This window comes from Maylandia zebra, linkage group LG20, assembly GCF_041146795.1.
Source record: "Maylandia zebra isolate NMK-2024a linkage group LG20, Mzebra_GT3a, whole genome shotgun sequence".
In the NCBI taxonomy this organism is placed as follows: Eukaryota; Metazoa; Chordata; class Actinopteri; order Cichliformes; family Cichlidae; genus Maylandia; species Maylandia zebra.
The window spans coordinates 30,365,869-30,389,554 of NC_135186.1; the positions used below are offsets into that span (position 1 = coordinate 30,365,869).

Genomic DNA, 23,686 nt, shown 5'->3' on the forward strand with positions numbered 1-23,686 from the left:
TGGTTACTTTTTTATCTTGCTGTAATTAATCCCAAGAAAGGAGGCAGGTGTTGACTTTGTAATGGAGCTCAATGGTTTTTGTAATGTTTTATGGCTATGGTGTACAATGGTGCATAATAGACCTTAAAAGACTTAGTGTTTCCAGTGAAATAGTGTCCCTCTAATTGCTAGCTCTTTATAAGGATAAGTGTGAAATTCCTGCTAGCATGACCAACTGAGGGATACTGAGCTGGCTTGTAAAACAGACTCGTCTTTCATGGACAGACACACAGTCCTCCCCCTATAGAGGCGTTCAGCCATGTGCTGCTGTCACTCTCCAATACACTCTTGGCTCTTTAGCAAACATTAAACCCCCTCAGCCTCCAATCCTTGTATTCCATCCTTCCTCCCTTAGCCAGCTTCATATATGGAACAGCAACATTACAGCTCACAGATTATCAAAAAGAAAAGAAGACCTCTTTTCCAGGCCTGGCAATTTCCTCCAGGTACTCAGCTGTGAAATTTGAAATCCATGCATGAATTCTTTCTTTTTTTAAACCTTTTTTTTTGTAGGAGGTCTGCTCGCAACCTGTTCTAACACCAACCTCCCCCATTTCCTCCCCCCTAGATTTTTCTGTTTCCCCTACTTCCCTTGAACCTTTGTTTGGCTGGTGTGGTTAGATTAGGTGGAAATGGGTTCAGTGGTTATAACGACAGGAGTAAATAGGATTCATTCACTTCTCATCCAAGCTGAGATTAGCTGACATGCTACTGGCTCATTATTAAAGAAGACTTCGGTGCATGTAGCACACACGTGTGACATGGAACACATTGTAGCTAATAACAAGCAATCCGCGTTTGCTCTACTATAGATCTAGCTTCTGCAAATTTAGAGAAAGCGACTAGCAGCGATTTTGCCAGAAAGCCTTTTGTTTCCTAGATTTGTTGTGTCTCGCTTTTTGCAGACTCAAACACATATATTAAAAATTATTCATGAAAAAAAAAATTATGAAACACGGCAGCGAATGCTTCTAGCCCAGCTCAACACGCTCTTTGTTTCCCTAAGTCTCTACAACACAGGTGGTGAGTACAAAGAGCGCATTCGATAATAAATCTTGAAATAAACCAGCATTATCATTTAGGTACATATCTGGACTTTCCTGTTGGGTTTTTTTGTTTTTCGTGACTTGGTGAGAGTGAGTGGGTGTGTGTTTGTATGTTTCCCCAAATGTTCTCGTCAGGAAGCAAAAGTTCAAACCAAAAAATTAATACAGACCAAAAGCAACATGAGATATTAGCACTTTACTGAGCTTCTTTCCACACCATCTTTCTCCCTTCTCATTTTGTCAGGAGGGGGTAACAAAAAGGGATTCTGGCATCTACCTCAGCAAGTGCTGCCTTGCACATGGTCCCTTGACCCCGTGTTTGCCCCAGGGCAGTCTAGCTAGCACACAGCTGCACGAAGATGATTCAGGCGTTTGACTCTTGACCTTAAATTGTTTTTTTTCCCCTCACCAATCTGTCTATCTATGACTTTCAGATAAAGAGTCCCAATAACTTAACCGTATACCATTACAGCACAGAGGACAATGATGAAGTTGCTTTTGGGAATATAAATCTGCTGTTATGCTGAATTCAGTTATCATTGCTATAAAGTTCTGCAGCCATCTCACTCCCCGAGTCTTTCCTCAGTCCCATTTGAACACAGTTCACTTTCAGAAAGCAGAATGCTGAATATTTTCCTCTGCTACCCCTGAATGTGCAACTCATTTCCAAATCCCACAGACTGTAAGAATAGATTTCCCTCAAATGTTCCTGAATGTTGCCTAATTCCCAAGTTGTATGTAACTGGCTATTGAGCTGCATGAATATAAGTTGGTTTTTTTTAGGATCTATTGTACCTAACTGGACTTCAACTGAGATTAAATGAGGACTGTTTTCTATAAACAACTGACAAAAAACAACAGGTCCTTTATATGTTTGACAACAATGAAGAAGATGGGCATGAACAAATGGTTTGTAAACTGTCATCTCATGGGCCATCATATAGACTACATATCTACATTTGATCACACCCTTAAGGATGATGAGGGAGGATTTAGCTTACAGGTGTCTGTTTTTCACCAGACATCTCTGGGACGTCGTGCTGTCAGTTAGACAACAGACACTGGCCTTGATGGATTGGCCACCATGTTTTATCTGGGATGTAAGCACAACAGCGGGGTCAGTTTGGCAGCCATTGGAGTGAGGGCCAGCAAATTAATCGCATGACTGCTTACTTACCCAGGTGCTCCATGGTTTGAACAGGGGCCTGGAGCTGTAGCTTAGAAGCTTGAGCTTAGATTCTTAGCTGCTTCCCTGACAGCTTCACTTGATATTGACACCTGGACAAATTAGGATAAATTCCCCTGTCAATACAGACATCCAATGTTATTGATGATGCCATTTAGCTTTTCATTCTGAAGAAACTAGTTTCAACACTGTCTCTCCACTTGTCAAACTCCCTCGATCAGAAGCTTTGTTGTGTATCCATATATGTGTCTGTTGCATGCATGTGTTGATTTCGTTTCCTTTTAAAATAATCTGACCACAAGTTATTAGATTTAGTTATAGCTGCCTTAAATTAGCACTTTCGCTACCTTTCTTGCACGTTTATTATTTATCATGTGCATTAGTTTGCACATTAATCATAATTACTGAGTGTCACTGTAAACCAGGCTGATTTTCACCTGCTATCCTGTGATCGAGACTGTAAAAACCAATTAAGTCATTTAATTGGAGCCTGACTGGCACATAGCTGTATTGGGCTCTATATTGGGATCTGCCTATATGTTGACTGATGTGAACTTTAATATTACAGAACCTAATGGAGAAAAAGATACTTGGGACCAATTTAGACATAGTTTCAGCAGTGCCTGCAGCACATAGAACAGACCAGGCATGATGGTTGACCAGACAGTGCTGAGTCAAGTGGAAATTTTAATTTAAGCTACTATTGAAATAGATAAGTACATGTGATGATTTGTTATCTTCATGACACTGCAAGTAAAAAGAAAGTGTTTTGGCTTAAACTACCTTTTCAAAGAATATTTGATGTTCCCTTATTTCATTTCCCCTTTTCTAAACGTTACATGCATGCGTGTTGACACACATTCACATGTTTGGTTTAATAGACGTTTCTTTTATTGTTTAATCTGTATGCAATGTTATTAAATTTTTTGGTCAAAGCTTGTATGAGGTCTAAGGGTTGACTGACTGCATCAGACTGAAGAGACGTCTAGGGCTGGGCCATATCACACCGTTCACGGTAATACCGGTATAATGTTGGGCAACGATAAGAAAATGAAATATCGCAATAGAATATGGGTAAAACGCGCACGCGCAGTGCCTTTGTTTTCATGCAAACATGGCGGAAAAAGCATGGCGGCGACAGAGAATGAGAAGGGCGAAAGCGGATCGTTGAATGAAACGGATGAACCAGAATTGGTTTGTAAAAATGCTGCAACTTCAGTGGTGTGGAACTGGTTTAGCTTTCGTCCGTCAGCTACACAACAAAGCACTATTTTTGGTAGAGCATGCTAGCGGGCCGTTGTTATTATCATCGTGTTTTTTGGAGAATAAGGCACACTTAAAATCAGTCCTCTGATTTTTCTGAAAATCGACAGTGCCCCTTATAATCCCGTGCGCCTTATGTATGAATTCTGGTTGTGTTTACTGACCTCGAAACGATTTTATGTCGTACACGGCGCTCGAAAATCTGTCAAATGGTTTAGTACGACTTTACTAAGCTACGAAGCCGCACCACTTGATTAATATTTCCGCATTGTGTGTGTATAACCTGTTTTTAAGTTTTGTGGGTATTATACATGGTTATGCTGAGGATATGTCGGCCAATTTCCACTGGAAATGCCTTTTGGTTAAACTGTCAGCAAGGAATTTGCATTTGCACCGTAAAATTTTTATATAACTTTAATGCACATAAAAAACAGCTGCTTGTTTAAGTGAAAATACATTGATGGTTTTTGGGGGTTTTTTTTGCACTAATAAAGTTGTGGAGTTGTAAAGTATTTTGTCTAGTGTCAGTTATATAGTCAGTTATGTCGTTATCGCAAATTTTCTAATGTATATCGTGATAAATATTTTTGATCATATCACCCTGCTCTAGAGACACCGTTACATAAGTCAGCTATTTCTATCTCATTATGACTTTTTATGTTTGTCACCCTTTTTACTATGATCTAGAGATGTTTTACACGTCTGAATGTCAAGCCATGTTTTCTCCGTTTGCACTAGCTCACCTAACAAAGGCCCCTCATTTGCATTAGTCCCTGAGCAGGCATTGTTAATTGACTTAAGCTAGGATTAGTGTTAATCAGGTTTTGTGCCCTGGAACCATTGGCCAATCCTAACCTCATTATTTGATAGCAGCACACGTCCTGTCAGCCCCCATCAAGCTGTTAATTAATAGAAGCACACCAGTGCACCCCAGCCTGCACTCCCTCTCATTTTCCCCTCTCCCACCCTCACATCTTAGCTCCTGCTGTGTCAGTGGAGGTCAGTATAAAGAAATATACAGTACCGTGTAGCTTGATCTCTGTTTAAGGTGAAATAGGCGAAATGCTCTGCAAATGAGTACATTTCTAGACACATGTGCATACCTATGTCAGGGCTGTGTATTGCTTTGTGATCATGCATGTCTGCACATCTCTCAGTGCCAGTTTAAACCTCGTGGCTGTCTCCCACCCCAACTCCTCTGCTGGCGACATTCACTGGCCCTGTAACATAATATGAGGTAATAAGGGCAGAGGTGGGACCAAGTCATTGTTTTGCAAGTCTCGAGTAAGTCTCAAGTCTTTATCCTCAAGTCTCAAGTCAAGTCTCAAGTAATGTCAGGCAAGTCAGAGTCGAGTCTCAAGTCACTGGTGTAAAAGTCCGAGTCAAGTCACAAGTCTGAAATTTTGAATTTCAAGTCCTTTCGAGTCTTTAAAAAAAAAAAATGAAAAAATAATGTTGCAGTTATGCTAAATGTAAATATTAGACCATGTAATTTTAAAATCTGTGTTTTTCTCAACACATGACAAAATAGTGAACTTAGAAAATATACACAAATTGTGAAATTGCACCTCTTTAAAATGCAGCTCAATTAAACCTAGCTCCAAGAATAATTTTCACCGACAGTTCTGAGATAAGCTGCATGTTATTCTTGGATGCGGTTGTAGGACCAGCTTTAAAATCGCATGACAAAAATATCATACACATTTAAAAAAAACTGCATCACCAACGTAGCCTGGACAACATTTGCTAGTTAGATGAAGTCAGCTATCTCATCGTAGCATATTTATATGCATATTTATAATCATACGGTCCTTGGAGTGAGTGCATACACTCATGAAGTTTAGTAACTTCAGGTCACTGCAACAAGCCCAGGTACAGTTTACCGACAGATGGGTACAGGACCTTGAAATGCACCGTGTAGAAAGTAAAGACCATCGTACATATCATAAGTTTACCAGTCTCACAAATCGTCGTCATAAATACACATTCCTTAACCGTTTATTAATAGGACCTTTGAGCTCAACAATAATTAATTAGTAGTGGAAATAATTTCTGGTAGCATTACAGAAATGTAGCAGTGACAATAATACTGTATGCTGTAATCGTACTGGGCAATTAGTGATACAAAAACCCTGTTTTATCCTGTGAATAAAAGTATATGTTTTTGTCAGTGTACCATAATAACAGAAGCGAAACGCAATATTGTGTCAGGACAATTCACTATTTATGCACAATAAATAAAGGAGCATAGCGCGACAATTTCTGTTCAGCGCCAGACTTGCTTGTAACCTATATCACCAATTATGTTAAGAAAAATGACGCATTAACTACAACAGCAGACTGACCTTCGTGTAAATGCTTGGAGCAGACTAACCTGTGAGCTGGAGTGTTCTGGGACGTTATATTTGGTCTTTGAATGGCTGCAATCCAGGCCACCCGTCGCGTCTTTGTTACTTCGGAAACATGGCTCGAACAATTTCTCTTCAACGACGTAATCCGATAACAACCGATCTCTTTACCCGTCGGCTTCCCGTGGCTGTCATGCGACCGGCTATTGCAGTTAATAATACAACGGCTTCTTGACATTTTTGTGTTTCTTTTTATCGCTGTGTGACTGAGTTCAATTGAAAGCCTGCGTGCGCTAGTACCTCTTGCCACGAGTTCCCAGAATCCTTTGCGGTTCTACCCGTGAATGACGTCACATTTTCAATCTCTATATAATATGCATGTTAAATTTTATATTTGGGGTAAAATATCAAGTCTTTTCAAGTAAACCGGTTCAAGTCCAATTCAAGTCCCAAGTCATTGGTGTAAAAGTCCAAGTCAAGTCACAAGTCTTAGAACATTTTTTCAAGTCAAGTCTAAAGTCATAAAATTAATGACTCGAGTCTGACTCGAGTCCAAGTCATGTGACTCGAGTCCACACCTCTGAATAAGGGTACCTCATCCTTAGAGACTCTGACATCTCTGCTTCTGCTTCTCTGCAGTCAACTGCTGCTTCCATAATAGCCCAGACCAAAACGTTTTTTAAAAAATCAGTTGAACCTGTTCTCTATGTGTAGAATCTGTACTTACACTTTGGTGCTGATTGTGAGGAAATCTTGCAAAATTTTTCAAACAGACAAACACATATTTGAGGAGGAGAGTAAATTTGTGTTTTACAAAGGAAGCTAATTACAAATATTTAGAAATAAACATTCAAAAGATGAGGCCAGTCGAAGGCAGAAAGTCCTCACTAAAGGTAACCTTGAGTAGCACACTTATTCTTGAGCTTGTTGAAAGCCCCTTATCATTTATAAAAATACTGTTTATCTCTGATTAACCTCCTATTTCAGTCCTAAGTTGCTTCTGTTTCTTTGTTGTTTCTGTTTATTTTTGTCTCACTGTGCTTCCATTTCAGAGGATCCACCTTTTTGAATTTGTGTCTGGGGATTTTTGTTTTTTAACTCATGAGTGCATATGTGCCTGCACACTTTGTCACTTTGGAGAATGTGAGCTAAAGTAACAGTCCAGCACCAATCCTGCCAGAATAATCAGCTCTGTAATTAAGAGCTGTGAGTATGTCAACTGTCTTCATACAACCCCCCCCCCCCCCCCCCCCCCCCCCCTTTCTGTCTCTTTCACTCTCACTGTCTGACTGCCTCTATAATGGCACAGCATTTGTCTGTTTCCTCCCTGCGCCTATGCAGAATGCTCATGACATTTATTGTGAAACTAATGGCAGTGCTTCAGTCCTCCTAATTGTAGGCTTTAATTGCAATAATTATTTACAAGCCTAATTAGAGCCTAGAGAGTGTCAGGGAGAAACAGGAGTGCCAGTTGAAGGAATCACAACAGGGTTTGTCAGGAACCAGGCAAAGAGTAAAGTGAATGTGGTTGCATTGTTTGGTCTATAATTGGGGAAGGCAATGTCTGGAAGTCTTGCGTACTCCCGCTTTTTCGCATTTTTTGTTTGGTTTTTTTTAACATCTCTTGGTTGCCTTTTTTCTTAGTATTCTCAAAGTGTAGTGTATTGTACATGGTTTTTGAAAGTGAGCCCACACATGACTGGATAACAGCAGGCTGTCCCCTGCACTGTTTTAAAGGTGCTTATATAGAGGTCTCCGGCTGACTCTGTAGACTGAGCTTTATTACTTGAGGAAGGGAGATACTCTTTTTTTTTTTCCCCTTTTTTTTTTTTCAACACTGCCAGCTGCTTTGTAAGGGGTGAAGAAGTGTGTATGTGCACACATGTGAATGCATTTACATTCATTTGTCAATGAGTACATGTGTTGCTGTTTGGGTTAAGTTAATTTACCACAGTTTGGCGTAGTAGCTCAGGAGGTCCTTTGTGTGTGTGTCTTTTACTGAGTGATGTGGCCATGCTGCCAGGCCTGCAATATGCTCTTTGTCTGTCCTTCACAAGGCCAGTCTTAGTAAACAGGCTACAGCAGGAGAGTGTCTTTTTTTTTGATGGGTTAGCCATGGCAGCTCAACCCTTTCTTCTCTTTCTTTCCTTCTGTTTGCTAAGGTTGTGTAACACATTCTCAAAATTTTCCTCCTTCATTCATCCTTTTCTCTTCTCCTTTTTCCCCCTCTCCTGTCAGAACAGCGTCCGATGGGAGAACTCAATCCCACACTGCCATTCTCCTAACCCCTGCGGCTCACTTTGACAAAACTGTCAGCCTGAGCACCAGTGATGGATGTAGTATTGTACAGTGTGGGTTTACGTTGGGATATGTGTATTTATGTGTGACAGTTAGGGTGTTTTTTGATGTTAAAAGAAGACTGGTACCCTATTTCAGACTATTATTGGACAGAAGAACAGCATTATATGCATGAAAATCAGTAAATATAACATAAAACTTACAAATGTGTACTATTTTTATTTACTCGTATTCATCTTTAAATCCACCTTGAAGAACTTTAGATGGGTGGGCCTGGAAATGGGAATTGTAAATTATACCCCTCACAGAAGAACTTATGTAGCAAATATTAAAGAAATAACTTTCTGTAACACGCACATCTTAATATACACAAAAACAGATGACTATTTCTCTGACTGCTCAGACATGTGCAGACATACATTTTGTTAAAGAAAGTAGATGAATGTGCAGGGAAGGGTTCCCTATCTGTAAGGCAATATTTGAGGAGAAATATTAGAAAGAGAACAGGCAAGATAAGACTAGTGATTTAAACAGTATGCCTGCTGACAGCCTGTTGAAATATTACTCTTTTTGGTGACTTGTAAATCGGATATTTGTAGCCACAAAGATCACATATTGGTAAAAGATAAGATCATATAGTGGCAGTCGTAGGGGATTTTGAGTAGGGGAAAAAAAAGTACTACAACTAAAATTGGTAACTAAATTGAATCGCAAATTTTGTTACTTACACACTGAATTTAGGCGGCACCCTGAGCTGTTTAAACTTTATATGTGTAACCAAAAACACTATACCTCGGAGGCAAAACGTTTATTTATTTCACACTTTCCAAAAGCAGCTGGGGAGCAGTTAATTTGGTTGCACAGAAGCAGCTGTCTAAGAATCGAGGGATGGGAGGGAGAAGGAGACAGAGGGTAGAGAGAGAAGAAAGACGAAGAGAGTGAGACACAAAAGCAGTTTGGTCTCATTATGTTGATTTTTTTTTCTTTCTTTCCTCTTCTGCCAAACAAAAACACCCAGGCACCAACGAAGATCACTCACTGCTTTCTTTCTCCTTCGCACCACAGAGTTTCTTTATAAGCAAAGCTGATGATTTTTACTCAACTGCAGACGCGTCTTTCGCCCGAAACCTTTGTGTCTGTATTTTCCTTATAGACTCAAATTGAATTCAATCACAAGCACTATTACAGGTCCTAAGAAAGTCTTCCAGCCTCAATAACACTTCACCATATGAACTCCAGCTGAGGAGTGTTTTAGCGTGTGTTTTACAAATGCAAATAAATACACAATCCATATGTGCATGCATGCATCTAGATAAAGATACCTATACGACAAAGCTATACACACACACGCATACACAAACATTGGCTGGGGTTGCTATTCTTTACCACCTGAGCCTAGTTATCAATGCCTCCCACCCTAATTTGGGTACAAACGCACACAGACCCACATGCACAGAAGCTTACCCTTGTGCACAAGCAACAGCCCAGAGAGCAGTGGGGTGTAACCAAACCCTTCATTTGTATGTACATCATGTACACTGGGAGAAATGCTGAGACAAAGAGAACAAACATGCTCACATGCATGCACGCATAGACACACACACACTCTTGCACACAGAGGCACACACGCACACAAAATCTAACACACTCAGACATGCACTGTGGAGTACCTCTGTGGATCAGAATTCATTTCTGTCTGCTTTTTCCCCTCCAAATCAATACCCCCGTCGGTCGACAGACAGCCGTAAGTGTGCCAAGGAGGCTCTGTTGCCTTCACACCCTCCCCATATGCGCACACATGCACACACACACATACACAGACACACTCATGGTTGTTGATGTGTGATGGCCTCTGCTGCTTCCTTATTAACTCCTCACATGCTGACTGAAGCATACACCTCATTACTGGCTGCATTGACAATCTGGCACCCTACTGAGAGGCACTCACACAAGTTAGACTTGGACAGACAGGCCAGAGATGGATCGAAAGACAAAGAGGTACAGTGAAGCGACCAATATAAAATAAATGTGACATAGATGAGCAGTCCAGACAGGTGGGTAAAAATAACGCAAAGCAGGTAGAGTGAAAGGCAAGAAATTGCATTAATAATGGCTGAAGCTTTGCAAAAAGACATTGTGACTTTTAATCATTAAGGCTGACCTGGAAAGATGCAAGTGTAGGATTAAATGTAGGATTCACAAAAAAACATTTGTTAATGTTGATGTAAGTATCACTCATAGAAAGACGTTTATTATATATGCATTACTTTCCTCTCAGCTGCAGGTTAAGTACACTTGATCTGAATCTTTCACATCAACCTTTTTACCTGAATTAACTAAAGTTTTTCTAATACACTGGTAATTTCATATCATATTATTACTTCACTTGACTGCTGTTCCAGATAACCTATACTGTTAGTATCAGTGAAGACTCACTGTTTCTTAGTGGTTAGTGGCTTAGTGTTGCCATTTATGAATACAGTTTGTCAAAAATGTGCTTTCTAAGTGCAAACCCTCTAATTAACAGGCTTCATTTACAATATAATGCAGAAAAACTTAATTCCTCATGTCATCACTCTCAGTGTCATATCTGTCTTTGCATGAGTACACACGCTCACACATGCACACTCAAAAATATTCTTTGGCGCTTTCACAGCTCCCTGTGCCCATTTCTTAAATGTCAGTGTGGGCCTTTAAACCAGTTGCCAGTGAGCAAGCATAGTAGAGGGGGGCTGAGAGTTCAAAGTGGTCAGGCAGCATGGATGTAATTTCCTCCTTTTAGCCTCCTGACTGAATTACTGAGCAAAGAGGCCACCTCGACTGGGAGCTGCAAAGGAGAGGGAACACTGGAGCGTGGAAGAGTGTGTTCAAGGCAGGGAAAAACATAAGGGAGGAGATGAGAAGATAAGTGAAAAAAGACAGTAAAGGGTCAGGAAAAGAGCAAGGGACTTTAACATAATATCACCAATATCAGTCCTAACATCTTTATCTTGTGTAAAAAGGTGCAAATGATACGTGGAAAGAAGTAACAGCCATGCTGGTATCATTTGCAATGCTTAAGATTCAAGTGATCAAGTGAAGTTGTTAAGTCATGCACAAGTAAATAAACATATTTTTCCCTTGCTAGTGTTTTGCTAAGATTATTAACAGGCACAAAATCAGATTTCTGTCAATGCTTTTAGTTTTTCAGTGCAAGTTAACAGTGCTGAGGGCATGAAAGCTGTTAACATTGAGAGCTTCAGTGATCTACAATATATGCAAAGCCACAGTTGAGGTACAAATAAACAGTAGAAAAATACACAGGCTTTTGGAACGAGCCAATTCCCCACCTCTTTTTACCCCAAAAGAGAATTGAAGCCATACATAATTGATACACTCCCAGCTGTATTGACTGGTTGTATTTTTCGTCCTCCTCACTGGTCGATTCCCTCACTCCATTATTTCTACACTTGCTCTCTCTCCGCTGCCTCACAGGCCCCTATGACTCCTCCCTCTAGTCCTCCAGCCTGTAATACCTAAACACACACTCACAAACACACATAAACAAAGATAAGGAGGCAGTCCCATCTCCCTCCTCCACTGTCCGATTGCCCAATGCCCCATTTTGCTTTTGAGACACACAGTTGTCGGTCAGTCCAGGGGATGCCTGCAGAAATCCAATGCAATGCGTGCACAGCTGTATTATGTATGTGGTCTGTTGAATGCTGAATTAATACTAAGTCCATGTTTTTTAGGGGGTGGATTATGTTTTTTAGAATAATTAGACCAACCTGTATATGCTTATTGTCACTAAATGGTAAATGGCCTGTATTTGTATAGCGCTTTTCCTAGTCCCTAAGGACCCCAAAGCACTTTACACAACCAGTCATCCACCCATTCACACACACATTCACACACTGGGGATGGCAAGCTACATTGTAGCCACAGCCACCCTGGGGCGCACTGACAGAGGCGAGGCTGCCGGACACTGGCGCCACCGGGCCATCTGACCACCACCAGTAGGCAATGGGTGAAGTGTCTCGCCCAAGGACACAACGACCGAGACTGTTGGAGCCGGGGCTCAAACCGGCAACCTTCCGATTACAAGGCGAACTCCCAACTCTTGAGCCACGATCGCCCCATAAGTCTCCTCCCAAAGGGATTTAATCATTTAACCCTCGGATGGTCTAAGTCAAAAGGGTCCCTTTTTTATGGCATTTAAATTGGGTAAGAGAATTATCCGGATGTATTCCTAAACAACAAACACCCAAACAGTTATTCTAAGTTAAGAGATGCTAGGTGGAAAGCATTAAACTGTATTATTACCACTTTACTTATGTACTTATTGTTCCTGGGTTAGCATTGACACATAATAGACGTTCAGCATCAGAGTTCAAACTGCGGTCAGTAGGCACACGCTTGACCTGCTCCTTCCCTTTTTTCCTGCCTGGCAGTTTGTCTCCTGCCAATCTGTTACTACTTATGAGCTGCCAAGGGCCACGCCTCCCCAGGACCGAGGGGCATGAGAGGGCTAAAGACCTAATGTGGGGTAGATATTGATGCTGTTTGATATAAAAAGGTAACAGTATTGTCTTGATATCCACCTTGGCTTAGTTTAAGTTCAGAATAAGTTAGCATGGCCATCTTTGTTGTTGTGTATGGATTCCAGTCCCTCTTTTTTTTTTATCCATCTTTTTATTATTATTAAATCCAGCTTTGTAGTGCTGCAATGTCTTGAGTTTTTAGTTCACTCAAATCTCTGAGCATGGGCAAATTCCAATAGTTAAATAAGTGCATGTGTATGTGCAAGCATTTTCTTTCTGAGTAGGTGAATACACACACATAAATAAGGAAGTGGATTCACTGAGAGCGCTGGCTGTGACAAAAAAGGTTAAAAGCTACCAATTTCACACCCAATCATTTCTGGAGTATGGAAGATGGCTGCTTGTAGATGAGGCACGCTGTATCATTTCATTTTGTTGGAGTCTTTTCTACTGTGGTTAGCTTTTTAAAATCAATGACTAATACCTACTCTGAATGTTATTGCGTTTACTTCAAAACCAGTTAGTTTGAAAGCCACCCAGTATAAAAGGGTCTGACCTTCATAAAAACACTAATACAAAATAGTACCACATCTTCCACTGAATCCTTCCTGTTTTTATGCCTGTATCCAGAACCTTCTCTGCATTAATCCTGTAGATGGCTTTTTAATAGATGTTATACAGTGGGGAAAAAAATCAATATTCTGGATTCCTACACAAAATGTGTGTCTCTCAAATGAATTGTAACAAAGCCCTCTAGCATTTGTAACAATAAAACCAACAAACAAGCATTCTAAAAGCAGTTCCTTTCAGAACTGAACAGCACGTGTGTAGCTATACAGTGTATCTTCTTAGTGGTTTTTTTTTTTTTGTTTCATTTGTTTTTTAATGCACAAGATGTGGAGTATTATTATGCATCGTTATTATATTCATATGTAGCTGTAGCTGTAACTAATAGCTTTAACACATCTGCTCTTGGAATGCTGGGTTTAAGCTGTCATCAAAGCTTCCAGCTGTTGTGGTATCGTTGCACAACTCAGCTCAAGGCCACCAAAGGATCAGATCTTGTCCACCCCCAGCATCCAAGAGCATGCCCTCATTTTGTCCTTAATCACGCTGGGTGTAATTGGTGAGGGTCTTGATGCCTGATTATCCTTGGAACAGCCATAATGCATAACCCCTCACCTCCATTATCAGGTCCAGCCATATATAGGATGGATGTTGATGATTAACATGAACCATTGACCGACCTCGGTGTAAGACTGCAGAAGAAGTGAATTATTCTCATATTCAGTCTTAAAAACTTCTATAAAACAAGTTGAAGTCAGAGGGGATGGGTGAACCTTTTTTTTTTTTTCATATGCAAACTTGAGAGAATGTGAATCCTCGTGGGTGGATGTCAGTGAGCTAGAGGTGATGGCTCTGCCTAGAGAGTACAGTGGGCAGATTTTCCTGAGTTGAGGACAAGAAGACCAGTGGGAGGAGGACAGGGTGAAACAGAAGCAAGGAGATATAGCTGCTGTCCTAAGGAAGAGTCTCGGCAGGATTACTAAAGCAGATTAAAGGGTGGCCTGTCAGGCAAAAACGGCTGAGATGTCCTTGTAGGTAGCCTGAATACAAGAAAAACTGGCTGCGGGGTCACTGTGAGAGTAAAAGACCCATAAGCCTGTATTTTTCATATGTTTTCATCTATTTCAGCTACAAGTATTTGCTCTGCTTTTGAGCTTTAGTCATTAAGCTGGCTCAAACTGTTTCTCTGTCTCACTCACACACATACAATTACACACATAAACACACACACAAGCAGACACACACTCTCACATACACTCCTCCCATGCTTACCCTCATTCGCTCTACTGGAATGGGTATTGTGTTCATGATCGATGTGCCTCATTCCAGTGACGTGGCAGCCTGGCTAACTCTCATTAAAAATGGATAGGGTGTAGAGGAGCCGCCAGTGTGTGTGTCTACATGTTTAAAAGGAGGTGTAGGTGGCAGGAAGTCCCAGAGGTGCCAGCTGTTTACCGTGCACTGCTCAAGGTTTCGAAGGTTGGAGGGATTATTGGTGGTGGTAGATGAAGGGGGGGGTCCTGAGGTCAGAGCCAGGGCTGTTACCTTGGTAACAATTGCAAAATAGCTTCCTCTCCATTACTGGTGATGGTGGGATTTTTCTCTTTGTGTTGCTTTCTCTTTTTTGCTCAGCCTTGTGAGGCACATCTGGCAATACAGAGACTTGGTCCCATCAGAGCACAGGGCAATGGGCTGTTTCTACTTTACTTTGTCTTCGTTTATCTTAAACCCCCCCCCCCCCTCCCAAAAAACTCTTCTTTTCCATCTTCTCTTCAAACTCTGCTCCTGTACTGCCTCCCTATCCATCACGGAAGTGCAGTGCATGACTTGCTCCCAGGACAGCAGAGCAGAAATGGAGTCACCATTCATTCTTAGTCACGGATTGTTTGGAACAGATGAGACTGTTCCTGCTGCTCTCTAATCAGCAAACACTGTAAGCCCCACTTGGGTGCCACATCCAAATGTTTCTGTCCCCTGTTATACTCCAAACAGCCTGGCAAAACACATTGGTTTGGTTTTTTTTAGTAATCCTAAAAGCAATGCCTCTTTTACTGAATACCACTACTTCTGTTTCACTGCCACCAGACTATCAACTGTCTGTTTTTTAGGAGGTTTTTTGTCTTGAGTGCCACTGCAGCAAAAATAGTTGAATTTTATATTTTATAATCATACATAACAAAAGTTCACAATGTTAGTGGCCTCTAATGGCAGCAAGAGTTGCCCAGTACAGTTCACAAAAAAGATGTTCGGTGACGTTAACAAATAATGCCCTTCTCAGTCCGCTGCAGTTGTATAATTTGATGGGTTAATAAAAATTTAGTATTTATACATAAAAGGATATCCTGATGTTAAGGGTGGCCATTAATAATGCTAGCCAAATCTGTAGCTATACTTTCCTGTAAACAAAAGCGCTCTTCTATTATAATAATGAAAGCTGAAGTCTTTTTTTTCAGCGTGAGGCTTTGAAAGAGAAGAAGCTGTCTGTTTTAACCTTAGACTGTGACTGTCAGTCACCCAGGTCGCTCCAGTATGCAGCCCTGCTGTAGCCGCTTTGGTTGAATAACCCCCTGCTAGGGTCATCTTAAGCTGGAATTTTATTAGCATTCATTTGAGTAGCGCACAGTGCATCTTTACTGACAATGTTCAGTTTACCTTATGGGTCAGCTGTGGCTATGAATGTGTTCTGGGAACCTAGAGGAAGAGAAAGTTTAAGGCATTATTAGATCACATGCAGGACTCTTGGTCTTCTTTGAAAACACAACAACAATCTGCACATCCGTTGCAGCGTTGTGCACGTGTGCATTCAAATACGCGCGCGCACACACACACACACACGCACAGACTCACAGTTGGAGAAGGGGCTTCATTGTGCAGCCCTGCTGTTTTGAGTGACTGTAGCGTGTGCTGGGCAACAGCTGCTGTGATCCCCCACTACCCTCCCACACCACATTCCCCTCACCTACACTCTGTGCTACTGGCCCATGCTGGTCTAAAACATCAATACCCTCGCAGCGACATAGACGCGCAATATTTATTTACAACACACATTTACAGTGCACATGAGTAGTCTCTTATTTTGTGTGCGTTTTTTTTTTTTCACTTCTCATCTTTTTGTTTTCTCTTTACCTCCCTCCCCTTCTTTTCTTATTATTCTCTGGCCTTTTTGTTCTTCAGTCTGTACTGTATCAGCTGACAGCCTTCTGTGTCTGTCAGTCTTTAAACACTGCTCCATAAGGGACACCCTAAGCTCCCCTCACTATTCTCTGACTTTCCCCCACTGACAGCTGTCTCTACAGTGTAACCCTTTCATGGGTCTGGGCCTCTGTGAAAGTAATAGTATAAAGTTTCAGCAGCCTCATGCATGTTTTGAGAAGGATCTGACGACTTTCTGTGGTTAAGAGAGATTCAGAGGCTTTGCGATATATACACACACAGACTGAGTTGCTGCTTCCTCAGCCAAGTCTAGTTCCTGGTGGGCTTGTTTGTCATCGGTTGCAGCTTCTGCTGCTGATGTGACCTCGTCTGCAGCTCATTACAGCATGCCACCTGTTTGTCCCGAAGCTAAGAAAGACACACACACAGACACACACAATAATAGAGTTTGTTGAATTGACAGGGGGTTAATCTAACTGGAGTGTCCATGGTGGAACTGCCACACAAACTGTCAACTTCCCACCGTGTCAGTGGCTTTCTTTGTCCTCTGGGCTTGTCTTTCTGTAGGACCAGGCAGACACTATGATGAGCTTCTGAGTAGCAAGCACTAAACAAAGAAAGAAAAATACACACTGGAACAGGTGTAGCTCACAGGTTTTACAGCATCTGACAGGTTTGCTGACTATAACTTTTCAGAATCCATGCAATAACAGATGCATGTTTCAAATTTTACTGTCAGCTCTTTGTAAATTTTCAACACTGTGTACCATAAAAGACAGGATTTTGATGAACACCCAGCTGTTATTTCTAACTGACAGTTAATTCCAGTCCATGGTTGCTAACAGCAATTATTATCACCCAGTTGTGAGTGATATGCACAGGGTCAAAAAACACTTAAAAGGTGCTATTTGCACCCTTAATTCGATCCATCACATTTTACAGAGGAGTCACTTATTAGGCATTGGTGTGATCCTGAGGTTTGCATCTGAACAGGGCAAACACTGTCAGAGCTAGCACTTATCATCCAACACGCCACTTGCCAAGAGACTGAAAGACATACAAAACTGGAAATGAATCTGTGTCAGACTCTAAAATGAACTGATTCAGCCCCCGCTTTTCTTATGCCATTTTCATCTGCTGAGCAGTATTGAGGTTTTCTGGCTTCATGTTACAGTAGATGTACATTTACAGGCGGACACCCACACACACACACCAGCGCACAGAAACCTTTGACTCTGAAGCCCTCCAAGCTAGACAGAAAGAAGGAAGGTCGTTCGAGACGGCAGCACCACATCAGACAGACAACTAGATTCAGATGTATAAACACTCATGCTCTTGTGTATATAAAACCTACCTGGAGATAAGTGTGTGTTACGTAGGCCCAGATTGTGGTGCACACTTTGGCAAACAAGCTGTGAAGTTTGTTCTTCTCTAGTGTGTTGTGTTTACATAGGTTATGGAACATCTCAACCCTGAATAAAACAATATCAGTCAAATCAAGTTCGTACAGTGAGCACTAGGATATTTTTTTATTTATTTTTTTATGCGACTCTACTCAAATAGCACTGTGTGGGTTAGTGTGTGTGGGTTAGTGTGGTATGGGGGTGTGTTTGGTTTCCACTGGAAGCGCTTAATCATATCTATTGTTGCTGACACTTTCAACATGTAATACTGAAATACCAATTTTATTCCCTTGTCATATTTTAAAAAAAAACATTTACAGTACAGCTTTAATTGTTACTTTCCAGTTTTAACAGTCATGCCGCAGGCCTCTACTTTTTTTTTAATAACATTGATAATTTCAAAAGTTTATCTTTTCTTTGTTTATTTTAGATATAGTTATAGTTATACTCTTCAATACACTTGACTCTAACTCTCTTCCTAACACATTTTACACTTGTGTCATCAAGTTGTACTTTGAACGCTCTCTTGAGAAAAACGTCTGTCACTCGTCCATGTGTTGGTGTGTTTGCACAGGCCATACCTAGGTGGACAGATGCCCTGGTGCAGACAAAAACCCATTGATGGCAGAAAAACAGATTTGTCTTGCCAACTGATCCCAGCTGTTCAGTAGTTTTTATGGCTTTAAGATAAAGGCAACAGTTGCTTGGGCAGTTGGCATCTCACACATCAGTATACAGAGGCGTAGTGTAGCCAAACATTTTGAGGCACATCATTCTCTGCAACAGGTCCACAACAAACAATAACACTGTTTAATAGGGATGGAGGGGTAATGGTGCGTGTCACATTATTACATTTCATAACATAGATTAACTGTGTCAAAACATTGCACATTAATTAATAGTTTCACTGGCGTCTGTCTGTGTGGGACTGAGCATGCTCACACACAAACACATGCATACTCAGAGATCTTTGTTGTACATTTTGTAACGCTTTTCTGGCTGCACTGAGACAATGATGTTTTAATGTGTTTGCAGGTTACCCAAGTTCCCATCGAGTCATGTGAGCAGTACGGGACATGTGGAGAGTGCCTGAGCTCTGGGGATCCACACTGTGGTTGGTGTGTTCTTCATAATATGTGAGTATCCCTGATTAGCTGTCATGTCTATTTGCATCCATATGCCCATTTTCTACCAGTTATATGTATCCAGAACATGAGAGCAGTTGTCTGCTGTTTACCATGCACCGCTCCATATTTAGTGGTTTGTTGTGTTTGTTCATTTTTTTTCAGTTCAGACAGATTTTGTTAGATGTCTCTCAAAATGGCCCTCACTTTGCCCACGCAAAGGCAGACAGGTTATTTTCCTAATGTTTGTCTCTGATGAGATACAGTTTAAGGAAAGGAGACAGCATCTGACTGAAAATGGATAATTGTGCCTCAGAGATGGTTCAGAGCTTCTTGTTGCTGCCATTGTCATTGCAGCTTTATTCTGACATGACTTGATATTTACAGGAAATGATGCCATTCATGTTATATATGTTTGAATGGAATTTAAAAAGACAGGCAACAACAGACCAAAGAGATCAATCAGAAAGTTTAAAGATCAGAGAATACGCATAGAAAGCATGAGTGACACCTGCTGGAGCTCAATAATTACTGCAACAAAATTAACCTTCAAAATGACAGGAAGAAGGGAGAAACGGATGCGGGAAAAATATGCGTGTGCATGTATTCATCTGAAAAAGCAACTGATATGTGAATATTTAGATGAAACAATGTAAAAGAGTGGAATACAGACAATACTGAACAGTAAAAAAAAGCTGAAAGATGTTCAGCTCTGACTCCCTCTCCTGCTTTGTTTCTTAAGTACACAGATTTTATTGGAGTTTTTTCTTAGTTACTGTGTCCCCATTTGAAGCCCCCCTAAATACAGACCCACTCTGTAAAGGTATAGCTGAATATTTGTGTGTGTGTCAAAGCACTGCTGCAATCATCATTATCATGATGGCAGCCCCTGCAAAGTGCACTTAAAGTAATTTACATCACTCCAAAGCTGGGACAGGACAAATAATTGCCTAGCGACAAGGTAATTCAGCATGTGCTTGCAAAGAGCAGGAGGGGCTGACGAAAGCTCTGTATTCTGTGCAGTCTGCGTGCCTTCACACAGGGATCATTTAACACAACATAAGCCTCCATGCTAGACTGCTAATCATATGCTTTTGTGTAGGTGTGGTAGGGGATAGAATAATTCACGTTGATAGGAATCTGAGTCCACTGCATGTAAAAGGTGTTGGTCCTTAAAGGTGAATGGCTTTTGGAAGCCAGCTGTGATGAGGGAACAGCTGTTTGGTGTTTAAATTGCTTCTCGAGAAAATATGTGAGGGCTTACGTTTGAGTGGGTTCATGCATGTGTCAGTGCACATGGGGTCGATTTTTATGTACATGGACAAACACTCATGTGGATCACTGTACTGTACTGTTGGGAGAAAAGGTCAGCTCCCTGATTTGCGTAAGATCAGCCATCTGTCCTCTCAATACAGCGAACGGTTTTGCCACCTGTCTCTGATCCTAATCCCCCTTTTTCTAGCCTGACCCTGCAAAGAGTATCGCAGGACCCCTGTCAGCTTTAGCTATGCTGCCGCAGAGAGGAAAAAAGTTACTTGGAGAATGGTTAGCTTTTCTCTCTGTTGCATTTTCAGGCCTCCATATGGTTCTGCCTACAAATGTATTGAAAGAGCTACGATTTCTGCAACAGTTCTAACGTGAAATATCGGTTTTGGTGCTTATATCCAGCTTCTGCATGATAAACACAGCATAAATACCTGGTGAAAAAAAAGACAGATGGTTACAAAAAAGATTCTACAAAGTTTACAATTTGTCCACCTTTTGGCAAAGGTGGCACAAAAAGAAGATGCAACAAACACTGAAGCAAGTATTTTTTGAATATGTCTTGACATAGCATTGCCTTATTCAGCCTGTTCTTCTCATGCACAAAGCCGACGTGCCACCACTCACAATTACACACCTCTGTCAACACAGCAGCTCATATATATATACGTCATCAGACAGGGAAACCTCAGAAAAAGCAGAAAAATGTCATCTCGTGTTGTTAGCTGCAATGAATTATGAGTGTTGCTTGAGTGCTTAGGAGATGATGTAATCTTGTCCACTTCGACTACTTCATCAAAACACCCACTTATTAACTGAAAGCCAAGAAATTTGTACAGGATTTTAAATGAAACATACATAATTGCACAGCATAAAAAGGATAACAATTATCTATAAACCAGTTTGTGGCTTTAGTGTAGTTAGCGTGGTGACATGAATGCACAATATAACTGACAATTAAAGAAGATATTTGTCAAATACCACTAAGGAAAAGCAGCTGCACCCTTCTGGTGAAGCACCCCCCTCATCCCAGACACCCAGAAATTAAATTTCTTGCCAGCCTTCTTTCTTTCCTCAGCTGTGATTCCTCTTCCATCATCCCCCGTTTCCCTCAATTTTTCCAATTCTCTGTCATCCATGTCTAAGCCATTGTTGATTTTGTGAAATTATCTTTCCCTCTTTCCATGTTTGCATCTTCCCCACTACCCAAATAGCAAAGCTAGTCTCTAAACTATTCAACTCTACTGATCTCCTCAGCCCAGTGTGGCTCACTGCTGTCTCCTATTTAGACACTCTCCCCTCTGGAATCAGCCCTTCCACACTCCAGAGATGGTTGGCTTGCCACATATAAACACCCCTTGCTTTGATCACCCTCCTCCTTCCTTCTACAGCTGTCATCCACGATATCCATCCTCTTTTCTTCTCCAACTCCTGCCCCGCAACCCACTACTATTTCCTTTATGTTTGCATGTGCATGCTCATTGAAGTGCGGCATTCTAAGGTGGCTAATTAGGAACACGGAGAGACATTAGTTTGGCTAGCAATGATGAGGAGGAGAGAATGTTGCAGAGGGAGAGGGAGGCACTGAGATGACCAGAAGTGGCATTTCTGTCTTCCCTGTCTTTCTACTCTCTTTCTTCTACCTCTGATCCAATGTGGTGTGAGATTCTAAAGTCCTTTAATTACCAGCAGCTGCTAGGCATTCACTGAATGCACGAAGACCAAAAAGGGAAAAAAAGAGTGAGGATAAGAATGAGCAGGGAAGAATGAAAGAGGGAGAGAGTGTTTGATGCTCTCGTACACTCATCGGCCGACAAAACGGAGCAGCATTTTGATTGCTGCTCAAAGGGAGCTCATCATCTCGAGCGCTCTTCAGTCGCTGTCCTGTGAATGGGTAGTTCAGCCTTCGTCTGACCACAATCCAAAAACATGGCGTTATGGTGATGCTCCCCTCCCGCCCCCCTTCCCTCTCCCTCCCTTAGCCTGCATCTCGCTGCTGTTAGATTAGCTCTCTAATCATGCCCAAAAGAGGCTTTTCCATCTCAAAATGTCCCATATCACTCCGTCTCTTTCCATCCTCTCAACTCACTCCAACATTCCGGGAGAGGCTGAATGGTTTTGTTGAGATTTGTCAGGATTAGTAACAAGTTTGAGTTATGTCCAAAAGGGTACCAGGTTCAAGGTTAAATTTTTTACCATTATAGTATTAAATAATGTTTGCAGTATTACTAATGTTGTAATCAGTGACTGGTTGCGGTAATGTATTATAAGCATAAGGAATTCCGTTCTCTGTGTCAAAATGAGTGTTTGTTGTGAGGGTGACAGCTTAAAGGGTAGAAGTATAGTAGACTCCAGCAGAGAATGAGTCAGCATTTTATTCTGAGTAGAATAATATGTCACTACTACACGGCATTAGTGTCTGACTGTATGTGGCTAATCCACCCAAATCTGTTTCAGTAAACCACAAAACAGTTTGGGTCAGGTACCTGCCTGTCTACCTGTCTAGCAGTGGATCTATTGGGTCCTGTGGCTCAGGGAATGGGACCTCTCTGGACTGGGCTTGTTCCTTTGCATCCTGTTGTTGCTCATTTGAATCGTGACCTCGGACGTTTGGTTGGCGGTCATGCTCGGGAATCAAATTTGACTTTTTAAGCTGTTTTTATGATGTAGTAGTCCATATAATCTTCCTTGGAAATATTATTGCCTTTGGGGGGTTGTGAATGGCCTGCAACAGTAGGTAACACCCATGCAAATATCAATACCAAAGGCTTTCCAGCTGGGCGGTACAGTGTAACAAGAGGATTAGTATTATTTACTTTTCTGTCATTGGTTTTAAAGTTGTGGGTGTTCAGCATATATTGAAGCAGGAAACATCAACCTAGAAAATAGTCATATTTGGCGTTGCATGCATGTTTGCTAAAACACACACACAGACACACACACAAAACCCCACAAACTTATTTCTTAAATTATTGTTCCCTAGTTTATGTGGCATGTTTATTACTTCGCTGCAAATTGTGTCACCCAACGACCATAAAATTTCCTCTAATTTCACAGTGGCAACACCAATTAGACTAGCAATGAAAATGGCTGCCTCAGTCCATTGTGAATGTCAGATTGTGTGTCTAATGGCCAACTCATCAGCCAAAGCCTCAGTTAGCAGTCAGGGGGAAGCTGCATCCATCTTCCCAATTGTGCCTAATGAGATATCGATCACAAACATGCAGATCTATCGATATTTCCATAGATTCCTAGCAACTAGAGCTAATACAGGTTGGCAATATGCAGAAATACTGCACCAGTGTGTACAGTATATGTAGGCAGGCAACATATTATACAGTTAATGATCCTAACAACCTACTGTGTATCTCTTGCTTGCTCATTGATTTTCTTTTTGAGATGCTTCCGTCTCTGCAATGCTTCCACTGACTTTTTCCCTTTTTCTCTTTTGCTCTCTGCTCAGCCCACACAAG

At 41.3% G+C, this 23,686-nt stretch overlaps 1 protein-coding gene across 3 annotated transcripts in view; it reads left to right on the forward strand.

Annotated features, from left to right (window-relative positions):
* plxna2 (plexin A2) overlaps positions 1 to 23,686 on the forward strand; it is a 160,418-nt gene that overhangs the window by 73,305 nt on the left and 63,427 nt on the right. For all 3 annotated transcript variants that reach the window (XM_004560401.3, XM_004560399.3, XM_004560400.3), the window contains exon 5: positions 18,862 to 18,962. In XM_004560401.3, coding sequence (XP_004560458.1) covers positions 18,862 to 18,962 — 101 coding nt within the window. The remainder of the gene's footprint in view (positions 1 to 18,861; positions 18,963 to 23,686) is intronic.